Genomic DNA, 26950 nt, shown 5'->3' on the forward strand with positions numbered 1-26950 from the left:
ATATATATATATATATATATATATATATATATATATATATATATATATATATATATATATATATATATATCCTGCACCTATTGACGCAAAGGGCCTCAGTCAGATTTCGCCAGTCGTCTCTATCTTGAGCTCTTAAATCAGTACTTCTCCATTCATCATCTACTTCACGCTTCATAGTCCTCAGTCATGTAGGCCTGGGTCTTCCAACTCTTCTAGTGTCTTGTGGAGCCCAGTAGAAAGTTAGGGGAACTAATCTCTCTTGGGAAGTGCGAAGAGCATGCCCAAACCATCTCCATCTACCCCTCACCATGATCTCATCCCCATATGGCACTTGAGTAATCTCTCTTATAGTTTCATTTTGAATCCTGTCCTGCCATTTTACTCCAAATATTTTTCTGAGTTTTTTTCTAAAATCTATAAAATTTGTTGGATATTGTTTCATTGTCATACTACGACTTATGTCCATACAGTAACACCCATCCCACTAATCTGATGTATAGCCTGATTATATATGTATTTTCAGATTTGATTTCCAGAATTTACTTGACCTAGCCATTGTCTGATTTGCTTTTCTCAATCTTTCATTAAACTCTAATTTTAAAGACCCCCGTATTAGCGATTACAGTTCCTAAATATTTAAATGATTCCACCTCATTAATCCTTTCTTTTTTTGTGGAGAGTCCTGCGTTACTATGGAGTTCCTCTTGAATATGTAAATTTGATCAACTCTGTTCATGAGCATGGCAAGTGCAAAATTATGTTAATGGAGTCCTATCAAATGAATTTCCAGTGAACAGTGGAGTACTCCAAGGGAATGTGTTGTCACCTATGTTGTTTATCTTCCTCATGGATTTTGTAATGCATAGAACAGCTGGGGATGGTGAAAAAAGTTTGGCCTATTGGTAACAGGAAATTAGGGGACCTAGAATATACTGATAATGCTGCCCTTATTAGCAAAATGCCACAGGACTTGCAAAGCTTGCTTACCAGACGGCATGAAATATCACATGAGGTTGGGCTTAAGATAGATAAAAAAAAGACAGAGGTGATGAGAACGGAATAAGCAATGGAAGATGAAAAATCATTGTAAGGAGAATGGATTTATGAGGTAGAATCATTTAAATATTTAGGAACTAGATCTCTAATACAGGATCTTTAGAATTTGAGTTTAATGAAAGACTGAAAAAACCAAATCAGACAATGGCTAGGTTAAGTAAAATTTGGAAATCAAATCGCCTGAAACGACATAAAAAAATCAGGTTATATATCAGTTAATTGAGATCGGTGTTACTTTATGGACACGAGTCATGGTAGGACAATGAAACAATCGCCAATAGATTTAGTAGATTTGAGAACAAAGCCCTCAGAAGGATACTGGGAGTTGAATGGCAGGACAGGATTAGAAATGAAATTATAAGTGAGATTACCAGAGTGCCTTAAGTGGATGAGATCATGGCGAGGCATAGATGGAAATGGTTTGGACATGCTCTTTGCACTCCCCAAGAGAGATTAGTTCACCAACCTTTCAAATGGGCTCCAAAAGGCACTAGAAGAGTTGGAAGACTGAAGCCTACATGGCTCAGGACTATGAAACGTGAAGTAGGAGATGATGAATGGAGAAGTATTGAATTCAAAACTCAAGATAATGACGACTGGCGAAATCTAATTGAGGCCCTTATGTCTCAATAGGAGCCGGAGATGGTGATTTAAAATTACTTCAGGATAATCTATATCCTTCTAACCTGAGTGTTGGAGTGTTAAAAACAAGTTTCGTTATTGATAACGACATGTCTCAGCCAAACAACTGACTTTATTCTATCCCAGGCAGGTTGGAACTCAGTTTCCAGACCCACCAGCCTCCCAACACTTCAATTCGATACAAAAAGACCCCCCTATCTCATTGGGGCCCTAACACGGTCCATCAGCTTGGTCCGTTCTAATTTTTCAGATACGTTCAATTTAATCATTTATTCTCCAAAGTCGTGACTAAATTTCACTAATCTCGTTCAATTTATAGGTTAAAAAAGAACACATTTTACAAGAACGAAACAAGCGATTATTCAAACTATCACTGCCATAATCAAGGAGTCATTAATTTTTCCTCTATCTTTACTCCCAAGTACAGATATTTTATTTTTTGTTATTCTAATACAGTCTATCTTTTCTGGTATTGCTTTCATATTAGGCTACATATCAATACATGACTTATTTTTGTTTATTTCCAGCTCACAGTAATTACATACAAAGCTTCTTTTTGCTTCCCCTATATGTTTAGCAATTATCCGGTAATCGTCCGAACAAAATTTAGTCCAAATACATCTTAATTGCTTTCTAAATAGTGTATTATTCGATATGTTATCAATTCGAATAAAACTGTTGACACTATTCATCCCTATTTTATCCAACTTGTTACATCTAAATAATTTTCTAGTTGCATGCTAAGTTAATTTTCACTCTAATCCCCGAGTAAATCTCTTCTATTGTATTTGGGTGTATTTTACATAGCGCCTAATTTCTATTACATATTTTTCTCTCAACAGAGGCATATGCCTTTTTAAAGTCTATCGAGATTACTGTTAACTAGGCTTTCCTGTGTTTTCCTAATGCCATTACACTAGTTTCTATTAAATTACGTTTTCTATGATAAGCCACTCGAGAGAAAATGTAATTTCAAGCCACAACTGCGACAATTATGAGTGTAAGTGGAGAAAATATATTTAACCAAAGTGGTTGTTGAACTTGTTCATATTTTAAGATTACTCGTGCTATAATGAAAATGCCTTTTGACGTAATCTACCGTAATCTTATGGTGTTTGATTGCTTACTCAAAGACCTGTCCTTTCTATGGTCTTGGATACCCAAAAGGGGATCTGTGGCAACATAAGATTGGTTATAGGTAAGAAAACCTACGATTTTATTTACTGTTACTTGATATGACGAGCAAAATATTACATTAAAAACTTCTTAAAAATCTAAAACAAGCAGGAATTCATTTCAACTTCGTAGCAGAATTTCTCTAAAATTTCTACCAATTATATTTAGTCCTAACATTTAATATTGTTTTGTAATTTAATGAATGCGATAAACGGAAAGCCGCGTAAATATATACTGAACGTACATAAACATAAAAAAATATTACACACACACACACACACACATATATATATATATATATATAATGGAATATATATATATATATATATATATATATATATATATATATATATATATATATATATATATATATATATACACTATATACAGTATATATATATATATATATATATATATATATATATATATATATATATATATATATATACACTGTATATATATCAATATATATGTATATGTATATATACTTCTTAGGCCAGCAAAGTAATTTCTTCAATAATATCTCGGGGCCGATCGGTAGACATAAGTCATTACAAGACGTTCGTAAAGGTTTTTTTTTTTCTTCTTCTTTTTGGTGATCATCGTTAAAATTGCCCTGGGTTTTATTTTAGGGGGCACCTATTTCGATCCTTGATTGGTTTATCATTATGATCTCTTTCACTTGCCTTTCATACCTAGGATGAGTTTCTACCATATAATACTTAAAAAAAAAAAAAAAAAAAAAACCAGAACAGTAACACAATACAAAACTTTACAAATCATATTGCATTAATCGTGTCAAACAGAGATGGGAAACTAATCATCTAAAGCCATACTTGTACCACTACAAGGACGGACAATCTAATACCGATGAAAAAGAAAAATGTAATCTTTGTGGAAAAGATACCTCAGAAGAGATATTTCAATTCCAGTTCAGCTTAATGCAGGTTTTAGTATACTTCATAACTAACAATTCTCATTCTGTCTCCTCATACCGAAGTCAGATATTTTCCTATAACTTAGCCTACTACTACACTACATAGTACACACACCAGTGTCCCTTGTACTCAAACTACTTTGTTTTCTGTTTTTTATCTTTTCCCAAAGTAACTGTTAAACGTTTTGGCAACCTGGGGGCGGTTGTTTTTCATCCACTTTGTCTGTTTGTATTACTGAAAATTTGCCATCATTTTTGGACGACAAATGTATAATAATAATAATAATAATAATAATAATAATAATAATAATAATAATAATAATAATAATAATAATAATAATAATAATAATAATTATTATTATTATCATTAGTATTATTATTATTATTAAAACGATAATAACAAAAATAATCATTATATGATACGATGGTAACCATTAATAAAGGAATATATTGAAGCTCAGGAGGTTTGAAGAATGACATAACATACTATTTCAAAAGATACTTTTAAACCATCAAGAATATATAATTATTGCCTGACTATTCGTCTTCAATGAACAGAAATCTTGTTCTTTTATGTGTGAAAAACCTTTTACAATATGTCTTAAATGATAATGTTTTAAAAGAGAAGTTTAAACTATTTACGTTTTAAAAGACCACGTAAAGGAAGGAACGTTTAAAAAGAGATACATTACAAATGGCATAGTTTTACAAAGAACGTTTAAATATCTTAGTATACACAACGGATTTTCTGAATGATGAAATTTTTCAAACAACCTTTTTAAATGGTCAACTTTAACCAGGAACATTTTAAATGAATACATTTCACTTTGAAACTTTATAATGGTCAAGTTTTACCCCCCCCCCCCAAAAAAAAAGGGGGGGGGGTAGTTTAAAAAAAAATATATCAATAAATATGTTTTTAAGGAGTCTTCTGTTTACCTACACCTTTCTACTTTGTGTACTAGGCTACCTCTCTTCTCAACCTTTTCAACTCCTCTCTGAACCGCCATCTGCTACACGTGTCCCTCATTATTATTATTATTATTATTATTATTATTATTATTATTATTATTATTATTATTATTATTATTATTAATTTCTAAGCTACACCCCTAGTTGGAAAAGCAGGATGTTATAAGCCCTAGGGCTCCAACAGGGAAAATATCCCAGTGAGGAAAGGAAATAAGGAAACTACAAGAGAAGTAATTAACAAATAAAACAAAATATAAGAACAGTAACATTAAAAATAAATCTTTCATATATAAACTATACAAACTTTTAAAAAATAAGAGGAAGAGAAATAAGATAAAATAGAGTGCCCGAGTGTACCCACAAGCAAGAGAACTCTACCCCAAGACAGTGAGAAACCATGGTAACGAGGCTATGGCACTATCCAAGACCAGAGAACAATGGTTTGATTTTGGAGTGTCCTTCTCCTAGAAGAGCTACTTACCATAGCTAAAGTCTCTTTTTCCCCTTACCTAGAGGAAAGTAGTCACTGAACAATTACATTGTAGTTCTTAATACCCCTGAGCGAAGAATTATTTGAAGGCCAGACTATTCGGTGTATGAGTAGGTAAAATGAAAACGAGCCGTAACCAGAAAAAGGATCCAATGTGGCACTGTCTGCCCAGTCAAAGAACCCAAAAACTCTCTAGCTGTAGTCTCTCAATGGGTGGCTGGTGCCCTGGCCAACCTACTACGAGTTCAATCATTTTGAACTAATTCCTTTACTTAGTATTTACTAATGACATCTATTTACTTGGGATTGTCATTTTTCAGAAAACCCAAAATCAGTCATTTAACGCCATATGAAAGTTGCCAAAGTGGAAACTTTCTGAAGAGTTCAATTTGTTTCTATGTTAACAAAACCTCATATTATCAGAATTATGTAAATAGAAAAAAACGAGTCGACGATGTCATAACTATTATGAGGTCTGTCAAAATTAACTTTTAAAAATAGTTTTGTTAAGTGCTGAAAAATGACGTGAAATTCTAATTAATCCAGCTTTTACAACAATGGTCTACTCTTACAAAACCTATTGATTATGAACAATGGGAATATAATAACGAGATTTAGATATTTATGTTCTATCCTTCATGTATACAACAACAACAACAACAAGAGCACAGTAACAGAAACAATAACAACAAATGCAGCCGTTACTTGTCCATTGCAGGGCAAAGGCCTCAGACATGTCTTTATTCATGTCTGGGTTTTGGCCAGTTTTCATTATTTTCATTATTATTATTATCATTATTTTGATTAGTGATGAGCATATTGTATATATATATATATATATATATATATATATATATATATATATATATATATATATATATATATACACACACACACACACACACACGCATACGTAACCTCATTTATTCATGAGATTTTGCTGAAATACAATTGATATTTAACCCTTAATTGATATACGTTTATTTCCCTTAATTTCTAACATTGAAAAGTGGAAATAGTTTATGAGTTTTAATGGACATCCAAAGACACACAGGAATTTTACCCAACTTTTAATTCTCACTATTTGAACATATAGCAACAAAATGTAAGGAAAATATAAAATACTCCCCAGGTTAAGAAATATTACAACTTCTAAAATGTATGAATAATATGACCATTAGCACCTGTATGCAATACAGTATACAGTTCTCTGTTACTACTTATACTACACCGACGATTTCTACTACCGCTATTACTACCATCACTCGTCATACGTAGTCTACATCTAATCTAGGAACTTTATAAACGACATTGACTACTACTACTACTACTACTACTACTACTACTACTACTACTACTACTACTACTATCCTTTACTCTTCAAACACTATAAGGGCCAATATCAAAGGGCCTTCTTTATATATTAGTGCTATTACTAATAAAATCATTACAAATACAACTGGCATATATAACAAAATAACGTTTATCTTAACCAAATATCTATCGGCTATCATATGATATGTAATTTTCCTTGAAAATAGCATACTGTGCACTGCACTGAGATCACAGAAACAGAGATGACTAGATTTTGACGGTAATAAAAGCTAACGTTAAAAAGCTAACATCGAAAAGCTAATATTGTAAAGCTCAAATTCTCAAGACGAATGGATGAATGCAGATGACAAAGAATTTTTTGTACAATTGCCCTAAAAGCAACAATCATAGATTACTTAAAATAAAAGAGATAGTCGAACTGCAGTCAAACCTAAACGTTTTTTATTACAAAGGCAAATGGAATGACAGCTTAATGACCTTTGCTAGTCCAGTGACGAAGAATACAAGAGAAATAGTAAATAAAAAAAATGAGGGAGGGGCTCAAGAATGAAGGAAGAAACAGAAGAAATGAGATAATGATTTAGTCTAAACGTCACTTCGATGTTTGTGAAGCCAATTTATAAAATAAAATCAAGACAATGATTTAGTCTAAACGTCACTTCGATGTTTGTGAAGCCAATTTATAAAATAAAATCAAGACAATGATTTAGTCTGAACGTCACTTGGATGTTTGTGAAGCCAATTTATAAAATAAAATCAAGACAATGATTTAGTCTAAACGTCACTTAGATGTTTGTGAAGCCAATTTGTAAAATAAAATCAAGACAATGATTTAGTCTGAACGTCACTTCGATGTTTGTGACGCCAATTTATAAAATAAAGTCAAGACAATGATTTAGTCTAAACGTCACTTCGATGTTTGTGGAGCCAATTTATAAAATAAAATCAAGACAATGATTTAGTCTAAACGTCACTTAGATGTTTGTGAAGCCAATTTATAAAATAAAATCAAGACAATGATTTAGTCTAAACGTCACTTAGATGTTTGTGAAGCCAATTTATAAAATCAAATCAAGACAATCGTATTAAAATAAAGCAGTGTTCAAGGCCTAATGCAATTTCATCTAAACGTCACTTAGATGTTTGTGAAGCCAATTTATAAAATAAAATCAAGACAATCGTATTAAAATAAAGCAGCGTTCAAGGCCTAATGCAATTTCATCTATTTAAGTATAACAGAAAATACAGGTAATCTATTCATTACAAAATGGCTATCAGTACTGTATTTCCCTTAACAAAAGTAATAGTGTAATTTCATTTCAACTGATATGATAAGGAAGTTACGTTATCTAAAAAAACCGAAATCATAAACCTCCCACGTAAGTCCTACGTCAGGGCGTTGGCAGTCTATTGGTAATGTTCCTGTCTGGCAATATGTGGTCGGAAGTTCTAGCACCTCTCAAACTCGATAGTATCTAATAGTGTCTGCAAACCTACCGTTTTTATGAGCTTGGGATGGGGGGGGGGGAAGCCTATAGGTCATCCTACTGAGTCACCAGCAGCCACTGTCAAGCCCTCCCTGGTCCAAGGTAGGGTAGAAGGGTAACTTAGCGCTGATCAGTGATCATGTGTACATAAAGTCGGTCTCTAAGATAATGTCATGTTCCTTGCCTCTGCAACTCATGAGCGTATAATGTAATTTTAATAGCTGTCACAGACATTACCTTAACGAATCAAAAATATTGAGAAATCGTAATTATCTGCTGTAAGGTCTAACCAAAAAGTACATGAAATTATAAGTCAACATACGTTTTAAATTCTTTAAATTCTTGAGATCTCACACTTACCTAATTATATTATGAGAAATGGAATATGCTCATCGTCATCAAAAACAAAAGACCATATGTTCACATATTGTCAGTTTACTTGAAGATACTCAGCAAACGAAGGAATCGGACGGGTGCAGGAATGTGATTGATGTTCTTTCTTGAGATCAGAACTTTTTTGTCATTTTAAATGTTCAATTAAGACCTTTAAACTCACAACTGAACTTAAGATCTGGTTAAAATATGCAATTGAGATATGGAAGATTCTGCGAGGTTAAAACCCGCCCTTGTGATGAAGATCTCACTAGGTTAAAATTCGCATTTGAGATCTGGAAATTCCATGATGTGGAGTATCTTCTGAATCTGCAACTTGGCCAGACTCCTCTTCTCGAGCGGGAGTCTCTTGAGGGAGGGGACGAGACTCAGACAGAAGAGTCGCTCTTCGTTTTCTTCGTCCTCTTGCCTGGCGCTCTGGAAATTCACAATCATCTTCAGGATCTCCATCTCGGAGGAGGAGGAAGAGAAGGCGGAGGAGGAGGGGGAGGAGTTGGAAGAGGAAGAGGAGAAAGAGTTTACCTTCTGCACCTCGGCGTCGTATTTCAATCTCTTGGTATTGGGACCCGTCGAATACTCGCTGGCAGGATGAGCCGGAGGAGGTGGTGGAGGAGGAGGGTGGGATGGAGGAGGAGGAGGATGCTGGTGGTGAGGATGCTGATGCGAGGACGGCGGCGGTGGTGCGTCGGTCAATAAGTAGGAGGTGGGATCTGGTTTCATATCGGCGATGTCCTCCTCATCCGACTGCTCCAGTTCCTCCTCTTCGTCTGTGCCGCCCGTGTCCGAGTAGATCTCTCTCTTGTTCGTCCTGGGGAAAGTTCGAATGTAGAAAATAGGTCACATTGGGCAATAAAATGTCCTGGATAATTAATTAATATTAAAATGTAAATAAAACAAACTCATTCAAAACAACAATTTACATTAATGGTTAATTATGAAGCTTCTGAAATATAAAATACAAACCTAAATTTAGTAATGTGACACATTACTGAAATAATAAAGTAAATAATAAAACTAACAAACCTATCCAAAAATACAAATAAAAATTGAAAATAAATATATACTAAAATAATTGAGTATATAAACTTATATATCACTGTAAACAACAGCTATCAGTGAACATTGCCGAAATAAGAAGTATTAACTATTTTCTACAAATGTAACTCATCTTTTAAGAAAACAGACGTTTCTAATCATTAGAGAACATAATTCAGCGTACATTCACATATTCCTGTTGCATATATATATATATATATATATATATATATATATATATATATATATATATATATATATATATATATATATATATATATATATATGTGTGTGTGTGTGTGTGTGTATGTATATGTATATATATACATATATATTTCAGCATTAAGCCTTTGGCCAAGAATGGCTTATATTATTATTATTATTATTATTATTATTATTATTAGGTAAGCTACAACCCTAGTTTGAAAAACAGGATGCTATAAAACCTAGGGCTCCAATAAGGAAAAACAGCCCAGTGAGGAAAGGGAATAAACAAACGATATGAGAAGCAATGAACGATTAAAATAAAATAATTTGAAAACACTAACATTAAAACAGATCTTTCATATATAAACTATAAAAAGAGACGTATTTCAGACGGAACTTTTGAAGCTCTACCGATTCAAGTATCCGAATAGGAAGATCATACCACAACTTGCAAAAAGTTAGAATAAAGCCTCTAGAATACTGTGTAGTATTGAGCCTCATCATGAAGAGGGCCTGACTATTAGAATTAACAGCATACCTAGTATTACAAACAGGATGGTACTTTCATGGAAGATCTGAATGGAAGGATGGTCAGAATTATGAAAAATCTAATATAACATGCATAACGAACTAATTGAACGACGGTGACAGAGATCAGGAATAAGAAATCTAATAGACCGTGAGTTGCTATTCAACAATTTAAGATGAGAATCCGCAGCTGAAGACCAGATAGAAGAACAATGCTCGAAACAAGGTAGAATGAAAAAATCAAAATACAACTACAGAATAGATTGGTCGCTTTCTCAATAAGCCAAATATTTTGCAATTGAAGAAGACACAGAACTAATGTGTTTCTAAAAAGCAAATTTGTTGACGAGAATTACACCTAAAATTTTAAGCCATAAAGGTTAAATAAACATTATCAATGCGGAGATCCGGATGTTAAGAAGCAAATGTCCTTGACCTACTTACAATCATTCTTTGAGTTTTGTTAGGATTCAACTTCATGCCCCATAATTTGCACCATGTATTAATTTAAGCTAAATCTCTATTAAAGGATTCAAATCTACATTCAGGAGATGGAATTGATGCAAAAAGAGTAGCAACGTCTGCATATGCCAAAAACACAACCCTGAGGAACACCAGAAATCACATACCTATAATCAATATGGTGTCCATCAACAACTCTTTGCAATCTATTACTTAAAAATTCAACAATGATGCTAAGAGAAGACCGACCCACACCCAACTGTTTCAGTTTGAAAACAAGGGCCTCATGATTAACACGGTCAAATGCAGCGCTAAAATCCAGGCCAATCATACGAAGTTTCTGACCACAATCAAAGAATTTCTGTACAGCATTGGAAATTGCATTCACGAAAGTCATATTGCAAATAGGGAACATATGATTACCTTCACCAAACCAACTTAGACGTTTTGCCAAAAGAAGTGCAAAAACATTATATAATATGGAAGTTGTGGAAATTGTGCAGTAATCAGTTAGACTAGAGCTACCATAAAGCACAACACATTTACATAGTGGAGTAACATTAACAATTCTCCAACAAGAGCTAAACGCTCCTCTTCTTGCTAACTTGCGCAAAATAACAGATAGCTTTGGAGCTAAGAAATCTGTAGTCTTTATAAAAAAAACGAAGGAAAAATACCGTTTGAGTTAATTTGACCTTAGGAAAACATGAGTACGGAAGATCAAGTTTCTCATTACTCTGCTTAATGTCAAACACATCAGCCAAAAAGGTTGCCTTTTTCTTTGGACTGAGAGTGAAGGAGCCATCTGGTTCAAGTAAAGAAGGAACTGTTGCATATACACCAAAGAGAGCAGATTTAAGGGTAGTCCACCACTAATACTCCAGCGTTGTTTCTAACACGGTTTCTTTAATGGTTAAATTGTATTCCTTTTCAGTTAAGGCATAAACTCTCTGAGCAAAAGCTCAAAGGCAAGTATAGTTATTCAATGTCAAATTTGATCTGATACCCTTCTAAAAACGATATGCCTCCTGCTCCTCCAAATAAGCACGTCTACAATCATCACTGAACCATGGTTTGTCTTTCATTGGGTACCTTAGCACTGAGAAGTCAACAAAACAGAAACTCAACTTCCAAATTCATCTGTTAACTGTTAAATCATAGATAAATCGCCTGTTCAATATAACCTCCACATAATCAACTTCATAACGCATACATAGAAAGCTTATACTGTAAGCAGCGCACTTGACAATATTAACTTACATCTCGAACGTACTCTTACACCTAAAATTAAAGGCAATTTTTTTTCCAAATTCATCTTTCTTGTCACCCTTCTAACCCTTCGGGGTTCTTACTATCCTATCTCCCACCTCTTTCGAATTATGCATTACCTTCGTTAAACCTAAAGTTACATTTTTTTTTTTCAAACGACCGAACCATGTCAATATAATGATCCCTATATTTAATCAAGCTAACCTTTCTCCTATGACTTTTCACATTTATCCTCATTCCAAAATTAAAGAAATATACAGTACTACAAAAATTATTCGTCTTAATAGCTTCAACCTCCTCTCTTTTACATATTTGCATTCAATACCGCACATAACTTCATAGATATACCCGTTTCTGAGTGGGGATACCTGAACATGGTTAAGGGGTTTGCTTATAGATCTGATCAGCAAAACTGTACTAGTCAGGGCCAGCCATACTAAATTGGTTACCTGTTAGCGGTCAAACGAAAATCTTTCACCATCACCAATCAGCAATGGCCAGTGTGATAATGAAAACTGGTCAAACCTCAAGCATGATTGATATGTCTGATGCCTTTACCCTGCAGTAGACTAGAAACAGCAGCATTTGTTGTTGCTATATAAATATATATATATATATATATATATATATATATATATATATATATATATATATATATATATATATATATATGTGTGTGTGTGTGTGTGTGTGTGTATATATATATATATATATATATATATATATATATATATATATATATATATATATATATATATATATATATATATATATACAGTATATATATACATACACACAATATATATGCATATATATAAATATATATATATATATATATATATATATATATATATATATATATATATATATATATATATATATATATATATATGTATATATATACACACAGCTAGGTAGTAAGTTGGCTAGGGCACCACCACCACCTGTTGAGATACTACCGCTAGAATTATTGGGTCCTTTGACTGACTAAACAGTACTACATTGGATCCTTCCGGCTCATTTTTTCTTTGCCTACACATACACCGAATAGTCTGGTCTATTCTTTCCATATAGTTATCTGTTCTCATACACCTGTCAACACTGAGATTATTAAACAATTCTTCGCCCTATAATTGTTCAGTGACTACTTTCCTCTTTGTAACGGTAGAAGAGCCTCCTTAGCTATTGCAAGCACCTCTTCTAGGAGGACACGCCAAAATCAAACCATTGCTCTCTATTCTTGGTTACTGCCATAGCATCTTTACCATGATCTTCCACTGTCTTGGAGTAGAGTTCTCTTGCTTGGGGGGACATTCTGGTACACTATTCTATCTTATTTATCTTCCTCTTGCTTTTTGAAGTTTTTATAGTTTATATACGAAAGATTTATTCTATTGTTGCTACTGTTTTTAATTTTTCTTATTTTGGTTATTCGTTACTTCTCTTGTAGTTTATTTATTTCTTCATTTCCTTTCTTCACTGGGTTATTTTTCCCTGTTGGACCTTTCGGGCTTATAGCATCCTCCGTTTCTATCTATGGCTATACTTTAGCAAATAATAATAATAATAACAACAACAAAACCAACAAAAACAACAACAACAACAAAAATAATAATAATAATAATAATAATAATAATAATAATAATAATGCACTTACATACATACATACATGCATACTCATAACAGACAATAAGTGTTTCTCAAGGACATGAGACAACTCCCCCCCCCCCCAAAAAAAAAAAAATAAGCATGGGATGCACTGATTTTCATAAGCATAATGTGATTATGAAAAGTAAGTGGTCCTACTGGTATTAACTTATGCATCGGAAAATTGGAGCCTTACTAAAGCCTTAGAACATAAGCTCGTTACAACTCAAAGAGCAGTGGAAAGAATGATGATGGGAATAACACTAGGACAGAAAAATATCAATATGGATACGAGAGCAAACTAAAGTAGTGAATATTCTAAAAACTTGTAAAAAGAAATGGACATGGGCACGAGATATAATGAGAATGACAGACAATATATGGGCATTAAGAATAACAAAACAGGTCCCTAGAGATTGCAAAAGAAGCAGGGAAAGGAAGAGAAGACGCTGGATTGACGAACTAAAGAAAATTTTAGGGTATAGACAGGCATTGAAATACCATAAAAACCGAGACTGGAAGGACTTGTCTGAGACATTTGTACTGTAGTGGACTAGTCACGGCTGACGATATACTGTGAGTGTGTGTATATATATATATATATATATATATATATATATATATATATATATATATATATATATATATATATATATATATATATATATATATATATGTATATGTATATATATACATACTGTACATGTATATAAGTATATCTGTATATACATATATACACGTATATATATGCATATATATATACAGTATATGTATACATGTATATGTATGTATATGTGTATATATATATATATATATATATATATATATATATATATATATATATATATATATATATATATATATATATATATATATATAAAAAACTATTCACCACCATCACTTTTAAACTCAAAATTATTGAGTTCTTAAAAACTAAGAAAATGTGTCCTTTTTTTTTGGCCCAGTTATCGTCTACGAAAACGCAATCTATTTTCATTGTATTTCACTCGTAGGCTTTAACTTACAATAGTCTATCATATACACGTGCCGAAAGTGAAGTCACACCACTAAATATCTCACCATATTCCTTAATGTTTAGTCAGAAAGTTCCCACCGTAACATAATAGCATTTTCCGTAAAGAAAAATAAAATTGTAGCAGCTGGTGTCATCTCCCAACAACGGGGGTGGGGCCTCAACCACTATCGGAGCAACTCGCAACACCCACACCAGGCCCAATAAGACCCCGCCAGACCCACATCTACGATGGGCTACAGCCCATTGCAATGAATGTTGTGGAATCCCCTACTGTAAGCCTAACGCGGTAATTTATGTTCCCGAATGGTTATGGTAGATCCCTATACCTAAGAATAAGGCAAAATATGCTTTTAAGTAAGTTTTCATTTCAATCTATCATTGGGATGTCACAATAATATGCTATAGATTTTAGTTCACATTTAAATGTTCATTATAAAACTTTTTTCAGTAAGTAAATGAATATTATTTTTTAAAAGGGACATTATTTCCTGAGTTTGAAATAGCTACCGACTCTAGTTTCAATTTCTTAATGTTTTTAAAGTGGTTAACATTCTTTCTTTCTTTTTGTCTATAAAATGGTTCAGATAATATCGCATCACCCTATCAAAGGAAATATGAATAAGCCACAATTCCCACAGGTTCCATTTGCAAATTCTTAGTGGATAAGATTCAAAATTTTTCAATTACATATGAAATTTTTAATCATAATGAAAGTCAATTAATTTTGAAATCATTTGTTTACAGATGCTTTGATACCTTTCACGTTAGAAAAATAGTCCTCGACATTTTCTAATGCAATTATACTACATAAGATTTGTTAAGAGCAAATCAAGTATCAAAATTCCATTTGGCAACAGTGGTAATTTTTTTTTTTTACCTTCCACATATAAAGCAAATTAAGAATGCGTTTATATACAACATAATTTTTTCATCAAGCCGTTTGCTCATCACAGTAATTGTTGATTCCTTAAAGCAACAAACCAAAGCAAAAAGAAACACCGGATCAAAAAAATTAAATCTTCATATTTAATAATTTAAAAACAAACCCACGCATCATAACGTAATGAAGTCAGTTAACGAAACTAATAAGAAATGATAAGTGAATTTCAAATAAAAGACAGGAATCGAATGACTGACTCGCTTTACATAGTTTATACTATATCTATATTGATCATTAAATCCATACAACGCTTTCGAAGAAGCTGTAACGTATAATAATAATCTACAAAGTTATAAGATATATCGGTTTGAACGATATATATATATATATATATATATATATATATATATATATATATATATATATATATACATATATATATATATATATATATATATATATATATATATACATATACATATATATATATATATATATATATATATATATATATATATATTATATATATATATACTGTATATATATATATATAGTATATATATATACATACATATACCAAGGCACTTCCCCCAATTTTGGGGGGTAGCCGACACCAACAATGAACAAAACAAAAAGGGGACCTCTACTCTCTATGTTCCTTCAGCCTAATCAGGGACTCAACCGAGTTCAGCTGGTACTGCTAGGGTGCCACAGCCCAACCTCCCACATTTCCACCACAGATGAAGCTTCATAATGCTGACTCCCCTACTGCTGCTACCTCCGCGGTCATCTAAGGCACCGGAGGAAGCAGCAGGGCCTACTGGAACTGCGTCACAATCGCTCGCCATTCATTCCTATTTCTAGCACGCTCTCTTGCCTCTCTCACATCTATCCTCCTATCACCCAGAGCTTTCTTCACACCATCCATCCACCCAAACCTTGGCCTTCCTCTTGTACTTCTCCCATCAACTCTTGCATTCATCACCTTCTTTAGCAGACAACCATTTTCCATTCTCTCAACATGGCCAAACCACCTCAACACATTCATATCCACTCTAGCCGCTAACTCATTTCTTACACCCGTTCTCACCCTCACCACTTCGTTCCTAACCCTATCTACTCGAGATACACCAGCCATACTCCTTAGACACTTCATCTCAAACACATTCAATTTCTGTCTCTCCATCACTTTCATTCCCCACGACTCCGATCCATACATCACAGTTGGTACAATCACTTTCTCATATAGAACTCTCTTTACATTCATGCCCAACCCTCTATTTTTTACTACTCCCTTAACTGCCCCCAACACTTTGCAACCTTCATTCACTCTCTGACGTACATCTGCTTCCACTCCACCATTTGCTGCAACAATAGACCCCAAGTACTTAAACTGATCCACCTCCTCAAGTAACTCTCCATTCAACATGACATTCAACCTTGCACCACCTTCCCTTCTCGTACATCTCATAACCTTACTCTTACCCACATTAACTCTCAACTTCCTTCTCTCACACACCCTTCCAAATTCTGAAGTGTTCAAGGTAAATAGAGAATAAATGCAGTCGCCTCGTAATAAGTATCCATGATGGATTAATCTTTAAACTGAAAAATCACAAAAGGCAAAAGTTTCCTTCAAAACAACCCTTTTTCTGTGCATTTCCCTTTAACGAGAAACAATGCTTTGAGAAACTTTCCCCTTCATAAATATGATCATTTAATGATATAGCTTTGCCTTGAGAAATTTCCACTAATATCTAGACTTCCCCTTTATAAGTATCAACATTTACATAAAATCTTTCTCTATAGATTAATGTTGAAGATATTTCTTAAATTAAACACTTAAAGCTAAAGTTTTTCTTTTAAATTAACACTATGATTTTTCCCCTTTACATAGCGACATTTGAAGATGGGCTCTCGTCTTTAATAATTATCACTAGAAAAAGGGTTTTTCTTAAATAACTATCACATATAAAGGAGTTCCTTAAAATAATTAACATTTGATAATAAAGTTCTCCTTAATATAGTCGTTAATTAATAGTTATCAGTCAAATTTGTCCTACTATAAACAGCATTTTCCCTATATGAGCATTTATATTAAATGTTTCCTTAGTCAATTCGTTCACACAGAAATTACTTATGTGTATCACATTACAGAATAAAATCAAAGGGATTAAAAGAAAAGGGAAAGCTTAATAAACGAATAAATCATAAAGCGAAGGATTTATAGAAATTTACTTATGAAATATGACTACGTATTAAAAGGAGCAACACTATAAACAAACTTTTTAACATTTCTAGGCTTCAAAAAAGCATAACCGACCATTAAAATATATATCTTGAACCAAAAATAATACAAAATATATTTATAAATTATTTACAGGTCCAACAATGCAAACTTGATAACATTCTAGGCTTTAAAAAGAAAAAAAAATAGTTTTTAACTACACTAATGTAAAATATATGAGTAAGGATAGTGAGCGAATAAACAAAAAGGATAGGATTACTATGCAGACATCATTATAGGACAAGATGCAAAGACAAGAGCAGCAAATTAGAAGAACGAATATATCCAACACAAAATTTTACAACAAATATCCACAAGGGATTCATATTTCAATACAACAAAAGCTGGTCGAATAAAAGAATCCATAAGAAAGCATAATCAAAAGGTGCCTTCAGAGGGTTACAGGAATGGATATGAGACAAACTGAGGGTATTGTCTCGACACCCTAATACACAAAGTCTAAAAATAGTCTCAACACTTATATTAGACCGACACTGTTAAGAATCAATATGAATCTACCAATAATTCAAGAGAAAAACAATCGAAAGATGTTTAATACGTGTTCTGACGATAACTGATGACAATGTCTATAACTAATATAAATATAAAAATTGCCTAAACTAATGAACTGTAACATGTCTGGACCTTATAGTCCACAGTATATATTGTTACTGTTCTTAAAATATTTCAAATTCGGTGTCCATTACTTTTCTTGTAGTGTATTTATTTCTTTGTTTCCGTTCCTCACTGGCTATTTATTTTTCCCTGTTGGAGCCCTTGGCCTTTATAGCATCCTGCTTTTCCACCTAGGGTTGTGCCTTAGCTTATAATAATAATAATAATAATAATAATAATAATAATAATAATAATAATAATAATAATAATAATAATAATAATACACTACTCACAAACGATGCCCCTCAAATCAACATAGACCACACCAAATGGACAAAAAAAATAACAGATTTCTCTATTGAATGACCCTACCTGACAGGCTTGTGCTTGACGTGCGAAGTCAGGAACATCAACTGCGACATGAGAGGCCAGCTTCCCTGGTACACTTGGAGTGCGCTGGATCCTGCTCTCTTGGGATTCACATTCTTCCGCATCTCTCGAACAAACTTGTCCCTCAAAACTCGCCAACGCGCCTGGCATTCTTTGGCTGTGGATGGAAGGACTTTCCGTTAGTCCGAGGGTCAGACCAGGGAAAAGAATGGACATGAAAATATTATTTTGCTACGGATATTACACCGCCACTCCTAAGGCCAGATCCAAGCAAATGCAGATTGATCAATTCATATGACGGTTTCTAGCATCCTGAGTCCGAAGGTTACTGACGCCGATATCATTTGTTGTAAATAAAAAAAAATTAAATTCAATAAAAAAAAGTAAAGATGTCCTTATAAAAGTTAAATAGTTTTATGAAGACCTACTTCTGAAATAAATCTAAAAATACCGCACAACACATCCTGCCTAGAATTTTGGCAAGGAAAAACCTGCCATCCTCGTCTCGAATAAAATGGTTTGATTTTAATGGAAAAAGAAAAAAAAATACTACAAAGCTTAAAATCTTGGTCAACAAAGAAAAATCTAAAATTCTAATTTCTAAACTATATGGAACAAAAATTCAAAAGTTAATTTTTAGGCTACTAAAAAAAGAGCTTCCACAACTTAATTTGTGGACTGCAAAAAGAAAATCTATCAAAATTGAATTTTTGGCTTCAAAGCTGAATATTTTCTATTGATTTAAAGGTTAGAACAAGGAGATTGGACAATATAAATGGAATTTTTGGGTTTCCTATGGAAAAACTGCTATTAACCTAGTGTAAGATCAATATAAAGAATAAGCTTAAAAAACAATTAAATTATGGCAAATACCAACGACATTGAACATAACTGTAACTATTATCTCACATAAGAAGTGCAGCAATGATATCCATATTAAAAATTTTGAAGAGCTTTGCGAAAGCAAAGCAGTTTAATGAATATTAAATTCTTTTGCACCATAAAATAATAGGTCAAATTAAATTTCATAGGCTACAATAGCTCCAATAAATTAATTGTTCAATTAATTGTTGACGGAATGTCTTTAATAAATATCGCTCCTGATTATTAAGCCTATATAAGATTATTCTAATGGTAAGAAAAAAAAATGTTCAGTGTAATATGACCAGTAACATCATTGATCATCTTTTTCTTCATATAGAAAATCGAATGGCAAAATCTTATAATTAAATTAATAAATTAAAAAATAAGATATTGTATAACTATGCAAATGAACACAATTAAATACTTTCGCCACTGATTTTAAGGTTAAAAGATCTAATAATAGTGTAACATCAAATCATTCATTCGCGTCAGTATGTTGGCCAGGCCACCAGGCAACCGTTGAGATAATACCGCTAGAGAGTTATGGCGTCCTTTGACTGGCCATAGACAGTACTACATTGGATTCTTCTCTCTGGTCACGGTTCACATTCCTTTTGCCTATATATAAATCAAATAGTCTCGCCTATTCTTTACAGACTCCCCTTTGTGCTCACACACCTGAAAACACTGAAATTACCAAACAATTCGTCTTCACTCAAGGGGTTAACCACAGCAGTGTAATTGTTCAGGGGCACTGTGCCATGGTGTTCCACTGCCTTGGGTTAGAGTTCTCTTACTTGAGGGTACACTCACGCACACTATTCTACCTAATTTCTCTTCCTTTTGTTTTGTTAAAGTTTTGATAGTTTATATAGGAATTATTTACTTTAATGTTGTTACTGTTCTTAACTTTTTTTCCATGTTTCCTTTCCTTATTGGGCTATTTTCCCTGTTAGGGACCCTGGGCTTACAGTATCCTGCTTTTCCAAAAGGGTCGTAGCTTAGCAAGTAATAATAATAATAATAATAATAATAATAATAATAATAATTAATAATAATAACACTAATACTAATAACAATGAAATAATAATAATAATAAAAATAATAATAATGAAAATAATCATACTAATAATAATAATAATAATAATAATAATAATAATAATAATAACTAGAGGAACCCGTGTAAATTACACGAAATGATATTTTCAATACTAATTATCTTGTTCCTAACCTATACATGTTTGAATAAAATGTCCCGAGATTAAATTTATAATCTAGGTTATGGAAATTGATAGAACTAAGTTTTTTGACTAATATGTAAAAAGTCAGGTGCTAAAGACAAAATTGTGAAAACTATATAAGATGTGCTTTGGTTAAGTAATCAAAGTCTAATGTGAATTTGTAAGAGTATACCACGAAATTATTTCCGTTTTCTTTAAAGCGCGACACAAAATAAATAACACACACACTATCGTATTAATATATAGATAATAATAATGATTAAAAAGTTACCTGAAAGAGGGGTAACATAAACTCTACGGAATTTGTCATTACGTTTCATTAATCTATATAAAGCCATTTGCCGAAATAAATTTCTTCCGTGGGATTTTAAACGATGAACAAATAATGTCCCCCATTTATATGAAAATATTTCCAATATACTGATAAATATGTTGATAACACAGAGATTTAATTCTGAACTATTTAAGTCGATCCTTCCTGTTTTCTATAAACTTCCTTTTTCAGATGGTTAACAGATCATGAATACTAATTTTACCTGTAAACCAATACCGTAAAAATCAATTAAATTCCATTTTGCTAATGAGACAATGATTAGGAAAGCTAACATCGAGCTGGACGACGACAACTGTTTATTCCTTATAGACTATTGGCGTTACAAAAAAAAAAAAAAAAAAAAAAAAAAAAAAAAAAAAAAAAAAAAAAAAAAAAAAAACACGTACTGATGAATATTCATGTCATTACATTATACGTATAATTCAACCAGACCGTTAATTTGAAAATCCCAATTCTCATATGATTTGTCCAAAGCATTTGTTGTCATCGAACATCGATAAACCCACACCCTGAGCCGCCATCATTCATACCATTTTCCCGGAATGAATTCCGTCGTTTATTTTCCTAATTATTAAAAGAAAGACGTATCCTTCATCCTCCATTATTTAAACAGGACCTCCGGACCCTTTTCGTGCAACGTGCTGGCCCCATGCAAGCAAAAGAGAGGCACGACAAGACTGTTTTACGCCATGTAGCGTAAGGTTTCCCCTTTAAAGCAAACGTTTCCTTGCTATCAGTCTTTTCAAATATTCAATATCATAATATATATATATATATATATATATATATATATATATATATATATATATATATATATATATATATACATACATACATACATGTATATATACATATATATATCATATATATATATATATATATAATATGCATATATATATATATGTATAAACATAATCATATACTGCACTCTATATATAAATATAATTATATAATCATTATATATATATATATATACATATATATATATATATATATATATATATATATATATATATATATATATATATATATATATATATATATATATATATATATCTTAAGAAAGCTCTTAAAAGTAAGGCTGTTAGTCCAACTGTTTATTTTTTGAAGAACCAATTGCAAGTGACCACAGACAGATGGATGGGTTCATTGACGATTGATGGGATGGAACGCCTTTTCCAGGCCTGGCATATTCCTTTCCATGAGCTCACCGGAGTGAAAAGGCTGTTTCAGTGGATTCTATCAACCTGACCGGGAGTTAAACTCTCGCGATATTTCTCGACAGATCCTACTAAGCTACGGACTTTCTGGATTGATTTAAAGTATTCTGAATCTTTAAAAATCTTATTTTCTGTTTTCGCAGCCCCATCTGTGCTTTCCAATTCTTAATAGTAAATAAATAAATGCACGTATCTAATATATATATATATATATATATATATATATATATATATATATATATATATATATATGTATGTATGTATGTATATATATGTATACACACATGTGTATGCACACTGAATTTAAACAAATATAAAATATGTATAAAGCCTAAATTATTCCTGTAAATTGAAATATATCTATTTTTATCAAATGTATATTAGCCCGAAATTCTTACTAAGTGTCAAATCTAATTTTCAATACGAATCTTTCATAATTGATGAAACATGTTCGCACGTGAACCGTTCTCCCGTCGGGGGGGGGGGGGGGAACGAACCAAAAATCGTTCGGAACGAGCCATATTCGTAGCGCATCCTGACTCATTGCTAAAGGGAACTCGAACCCTTTACTGGACTATCCTTGCCACTCTTAACCGCCCCCTCCCCCTCCCTCTCTCTCTCTCTCTCTCTCTCTCTCTCTCTCTCTCTCTCTCTCTCTCTCTCTCTCTCTCTCTCTCTCTCTCTCTCTCCAAAATTGCGTAGCGTACTCACCATGGAGACCCAGACTCTCGGATACATTCTGCCACATTTTCTCCTTCTTCCGCAGGTCTCGGTAGTCGTAGCTGTTCTGGTCGTAAAGTCCCGGATACTGCTGGACTTCGATGATCAGCTTCTCGTCCTGATCGAGTTGGTTCATCGTCGTCGCGGGCGATGTCGACCTATTATCAACAAACCGAAACACGGGGCGGGAACTACCGCCGGAATCCTGGAAACGTGTCCTATGGCGAAACGATGGATTGGGGCCCCCAGTCAAGCCCGTGACACACGCACCAGCGTCTGCTCTGCGAAGGGTTTGCCGGCAACGTACGAACAAGTACGACAACTGCCACCCCATCTCCGTCCGACGCCGCTCCTCCTGATGCTGCTGCTGCTGCTGCTGTTGACCCCCACTGCTCTCTCTCTCTCTCTCTCTCTCTCTCTCTCTCTCTCTCTCTCTCTCTCTAGACTCTCTTTCCTCCTCTCCTCAACCCCTCCCTCCCCTTTCTCTCACACGTCATCTGGCATCACGGGAAACTGCGATGGGAAAATGAAATTTCATTTGCCAATTTCCCGAGAAAAATCTGAAATTGAACTTCTCATCAGTTACTGTTTAGGCATAAGGCTAATAAGTTGACGGAACACTATTTTGCGATGGAAAATAAAAGAGGGCCTTCAAAATATGCACCAAAAGTCCTGTCTTACCTTGAAAGTCCTTCAGCTTTATATAAACATTTTCAAACTTATCTAAAAATAAAAATACTGCTACCACAGTAATAAAATGCGTACTGGCCACCTTTCATTTATTACCATACATCATTCACAAGAAACGTTTTGCATGAAGTTTTCACATAGCAATCAAGATTTCCACAGGAATTCTCTCTCTCTCTCTCTCTCTCTCTCTCTCTCTCTCTCTCTCTCTCCTCTCTCTCTCTCTCTCTCTCTCTCTCTCTCTCTCTCTCTCTCTCTCTCCAAAATCATATAGAGGCCCTTTCCAGGCCCGAGTGTAAGCGTATACTCATTGTTTTGCATTGAAGGGCACAAGATCTAAAGACCTCAAAAGAACATTTTCAAATGTTGCATATCACAACGACAAACAACGAATAACAAACGATCTTTGATGGTACGAATGTCATGCACAAATGGCTTCCATTAAAGGGCATACATCGAGATTATCCATCATCCGAGTGATTGAAAAAGACAGCACAATTTCAAACGCAACCCTTTTACAACCATTCACATATTTCCTAAGAAACACACCAGATGTATTTAAACGACAATAAGAAATTATACATTTAATTGGATGGTCTATGTTTTCTTTAAAAATATAAAAGTTTTCATGAAGTATAGCTTCATAGGGAAAAGATTTCCAATGAATGTAACTGTTTTAGTAAACTGTAAAACCTAAATCACTGTCTATAGTAACTGAAAAAAGCTCAGTTTTAATAAGACCCACTGTAATAGGATCTACGTAATACTCTCGTATAAGTGAATGTAGATTCCTATAAACATCCTTTCTGGTGTACTACTGAACTCGCTGGGATAGCATTGCAAAAAATCCCATTATCAAATAACAGAACAATGTCTATACATGTTTTATTTTAGTCAAGTGAACAATGAATTCCACGTTCAAATTTGCTATCGTCAATCCGGTTACACTATTTTAAGAATGAAAGTACCTTGGCCTGATCATCAGATATGTACATAACGAACTCGAGCTTAGCAATTGTTGCTTCAACCCTTTCATAATATCGGTTCACACTAAATAATTTGCCACAGGGAAAGGTAGTGAGAGCCACACTTAATAACAGACGAGTGCAAAAGGTGAAACTACTGTATTCAACCAAATTTCATGTCCGTCATTTCTCCCTAAAATTCTTTCTTATAATTCTCCCTTGTTGTCCGGGTTTCCTGGGCCTTAGTGTTAACCACTGCTACTGGTCACATAAAGTTTTGTTCGATTTTTCAACCAGTGTTATGAAAAAATCCCCATAAGGAGATTAGTTGTTAATAGAATCCAAATTGATAATAACACCTTCATCATTAACACCATTACCATCAACATTACCAAGACTTACTGGTAAATTCCAGAAAGTCAATAATAAAAAACACGTTTTTATCGTTGTTACCCTGCAAATAAGTTACTGACCAGATAACATTTCGAAATATAAATGACTAATTTCCATATTAATCTAGTGTTTTTAAAATTGCAACCAGATCAATAAAACTGAAGAAGTTGAAAATCGTTAGTTTTTATAGTTCGTTTCTGTTTTATACAAGCCTTCATACAATGATAACGTTAATTCTATTCGAATCAACAATATAACTGGGAAAAATCGAAGCTCCATTTTCTTAACTAATGGAAGTAATTATTTTTGTTTCCTCTCTCATTATTTGATATTCCAATCTACGGATGTGTCAATTGTAAAACGTCTTTGTGGGTATCAGACAGAATGGCAAAATAGTTTAATATAATTAGAAATCTGCTATATTGGTGGTATAGATAGTTTAATATCATTTGAAATAGGCTATATTGATGGTATAGATAATCTATAACTGGTAATATATAATGAAAATATGTGCATGAATGTGTATTTCCCATCAAGTTACCATATTATTATTATTTTTAAATGCTAAGCTACAACCCTAGTTGGAAAAAGTGGGATGCTATAAGCCCAAGGGCCCCAACAGGGAAAATAGCCCAGTGAGGAAAGGAAACATAGATGGGAAAAAAAAATTATTGAATGCTAAGCTACAACCCTAGTTGGAAAAGCAGGATGCTATAAGCCCAAGGGCCCCAACAGAGAAAATAGCCCAGTGAGGAAAGGAAACATAGATGGGAAAAAAATCATCTCTACTTTTTACCTGGGCAATTTTTTCTCTCGGACATAGTGGCTCCCAAAGGCGTTAAGCTTATCATATATCTGAGGATGGGCGTGCTAGTCTCATGCAATTTTCCCTTACCGATAACGTCCCAATTCAGTCAAGTAACGATGGTGTACATAATTCAAGACATGGGGCAATTACACAAAGGAAGTTTTAATGTATCCTGCCAATATCATTCTCTCCACGGTAAGAATCAAACCTCGATCCTCTTGCTGCTAAAAAGAGGATGCTACTGATCATGCCTAGGGTCCTATAATATAATGGAACCTCTGTTTCTTAGGGCAGGGCTCGATTCCCTGGCCGACCAGAAGCTATTATCTTTGAGTTGATTCCCCCTTGGGTATTGATCCCGATGTAGAGAGAATCCAGATATTAGGAGGTATAATATATAGCTTATATTAATATGAAAAACACGTCTAACTGTGCAAAATTTATCATTAATCATACCCAAGTACAAACTTAACAACTAGCTACAATGGTGGAGATGGATTGATTTTAATTCTAAGTACAAAATAACCTGAATTCGACAGGTAAAAATATGGGAGAATTGTCATCAACTTTTATCTCTTTTTGGCCGAGTTGCTAAGTCAATGGAACCTCAGTTTCTTGGCCGACCAGAGGATATCATCTTTGAGCTGATTCCCCTTTGGGTCTCTGATCCAGAGGTAGAGAGAATCCAGATATTAGAAGTAGTATAATATGTGCCTTACATGTATATATATATATATATATATATATATATATATACAGTATACACACACACACACACACATATATATATATATATATATATATATATATATATATATATATGCGTGTGTTTGTGTGTTTTAACTTATGTGTATGCATATATTACTTTTTCCAA

General features: G+C 33.3%; 1 protein-coding gene across 2 annotated transcripts in view; it reads right to left on the reverse strand.

Moving 5' to 3' along the window:
- LOC137630408 (transcription factor Adf-1-like) overlaps positions 1-23537 on the reverse strand; it is a 28460-nt gene extending 4923 nt beyond the window's left edge. Inside the window, exons 1-3 of one of the 2 annotated variants that reach the window (XR_011041703.1) lie at positions 23215-23537; positions 18827-19001; positions 8456-9296 (exon numbers count right to left, since the gene is read on the reverse strand). Coding sequence is in view for 1 of the 2 variants with exons in the window: in XM_068361860.1 (XP_068217961.1) it covers positions 8744-9296; positions 18827-19001; positions 23215-23359 (873 nt within the window). In the remaining variant the exon portion in view is untranslated. Of the gene's footprint in view, positions 1-6404; positions 9297-18826; positions 19002-23214 lie in introns of those variants that run through there. The other variant, XM_068361860.1, reaches the window with a different exon arrangement.
- Between the last annotated feature and the right edge of the window lie 3413 nt (positions 23538-26950).

The sequence above is a fragment of the Palaemon carinicauda genome, chromosome 38 (genome assembly GCF_036898095.1).
Source record: "Palaemon carinicauda isolate YSFRI2023 chromosome 38, ASM3689809v2, whole genome shotgun sequence".
Classification (NCBI taxonomy): Eukaryota; Metazoa; Arthropoda; class Malacostraca; order Decapoda; family Palaemonidae; genus Palaemon; species Palaemon carinicauda.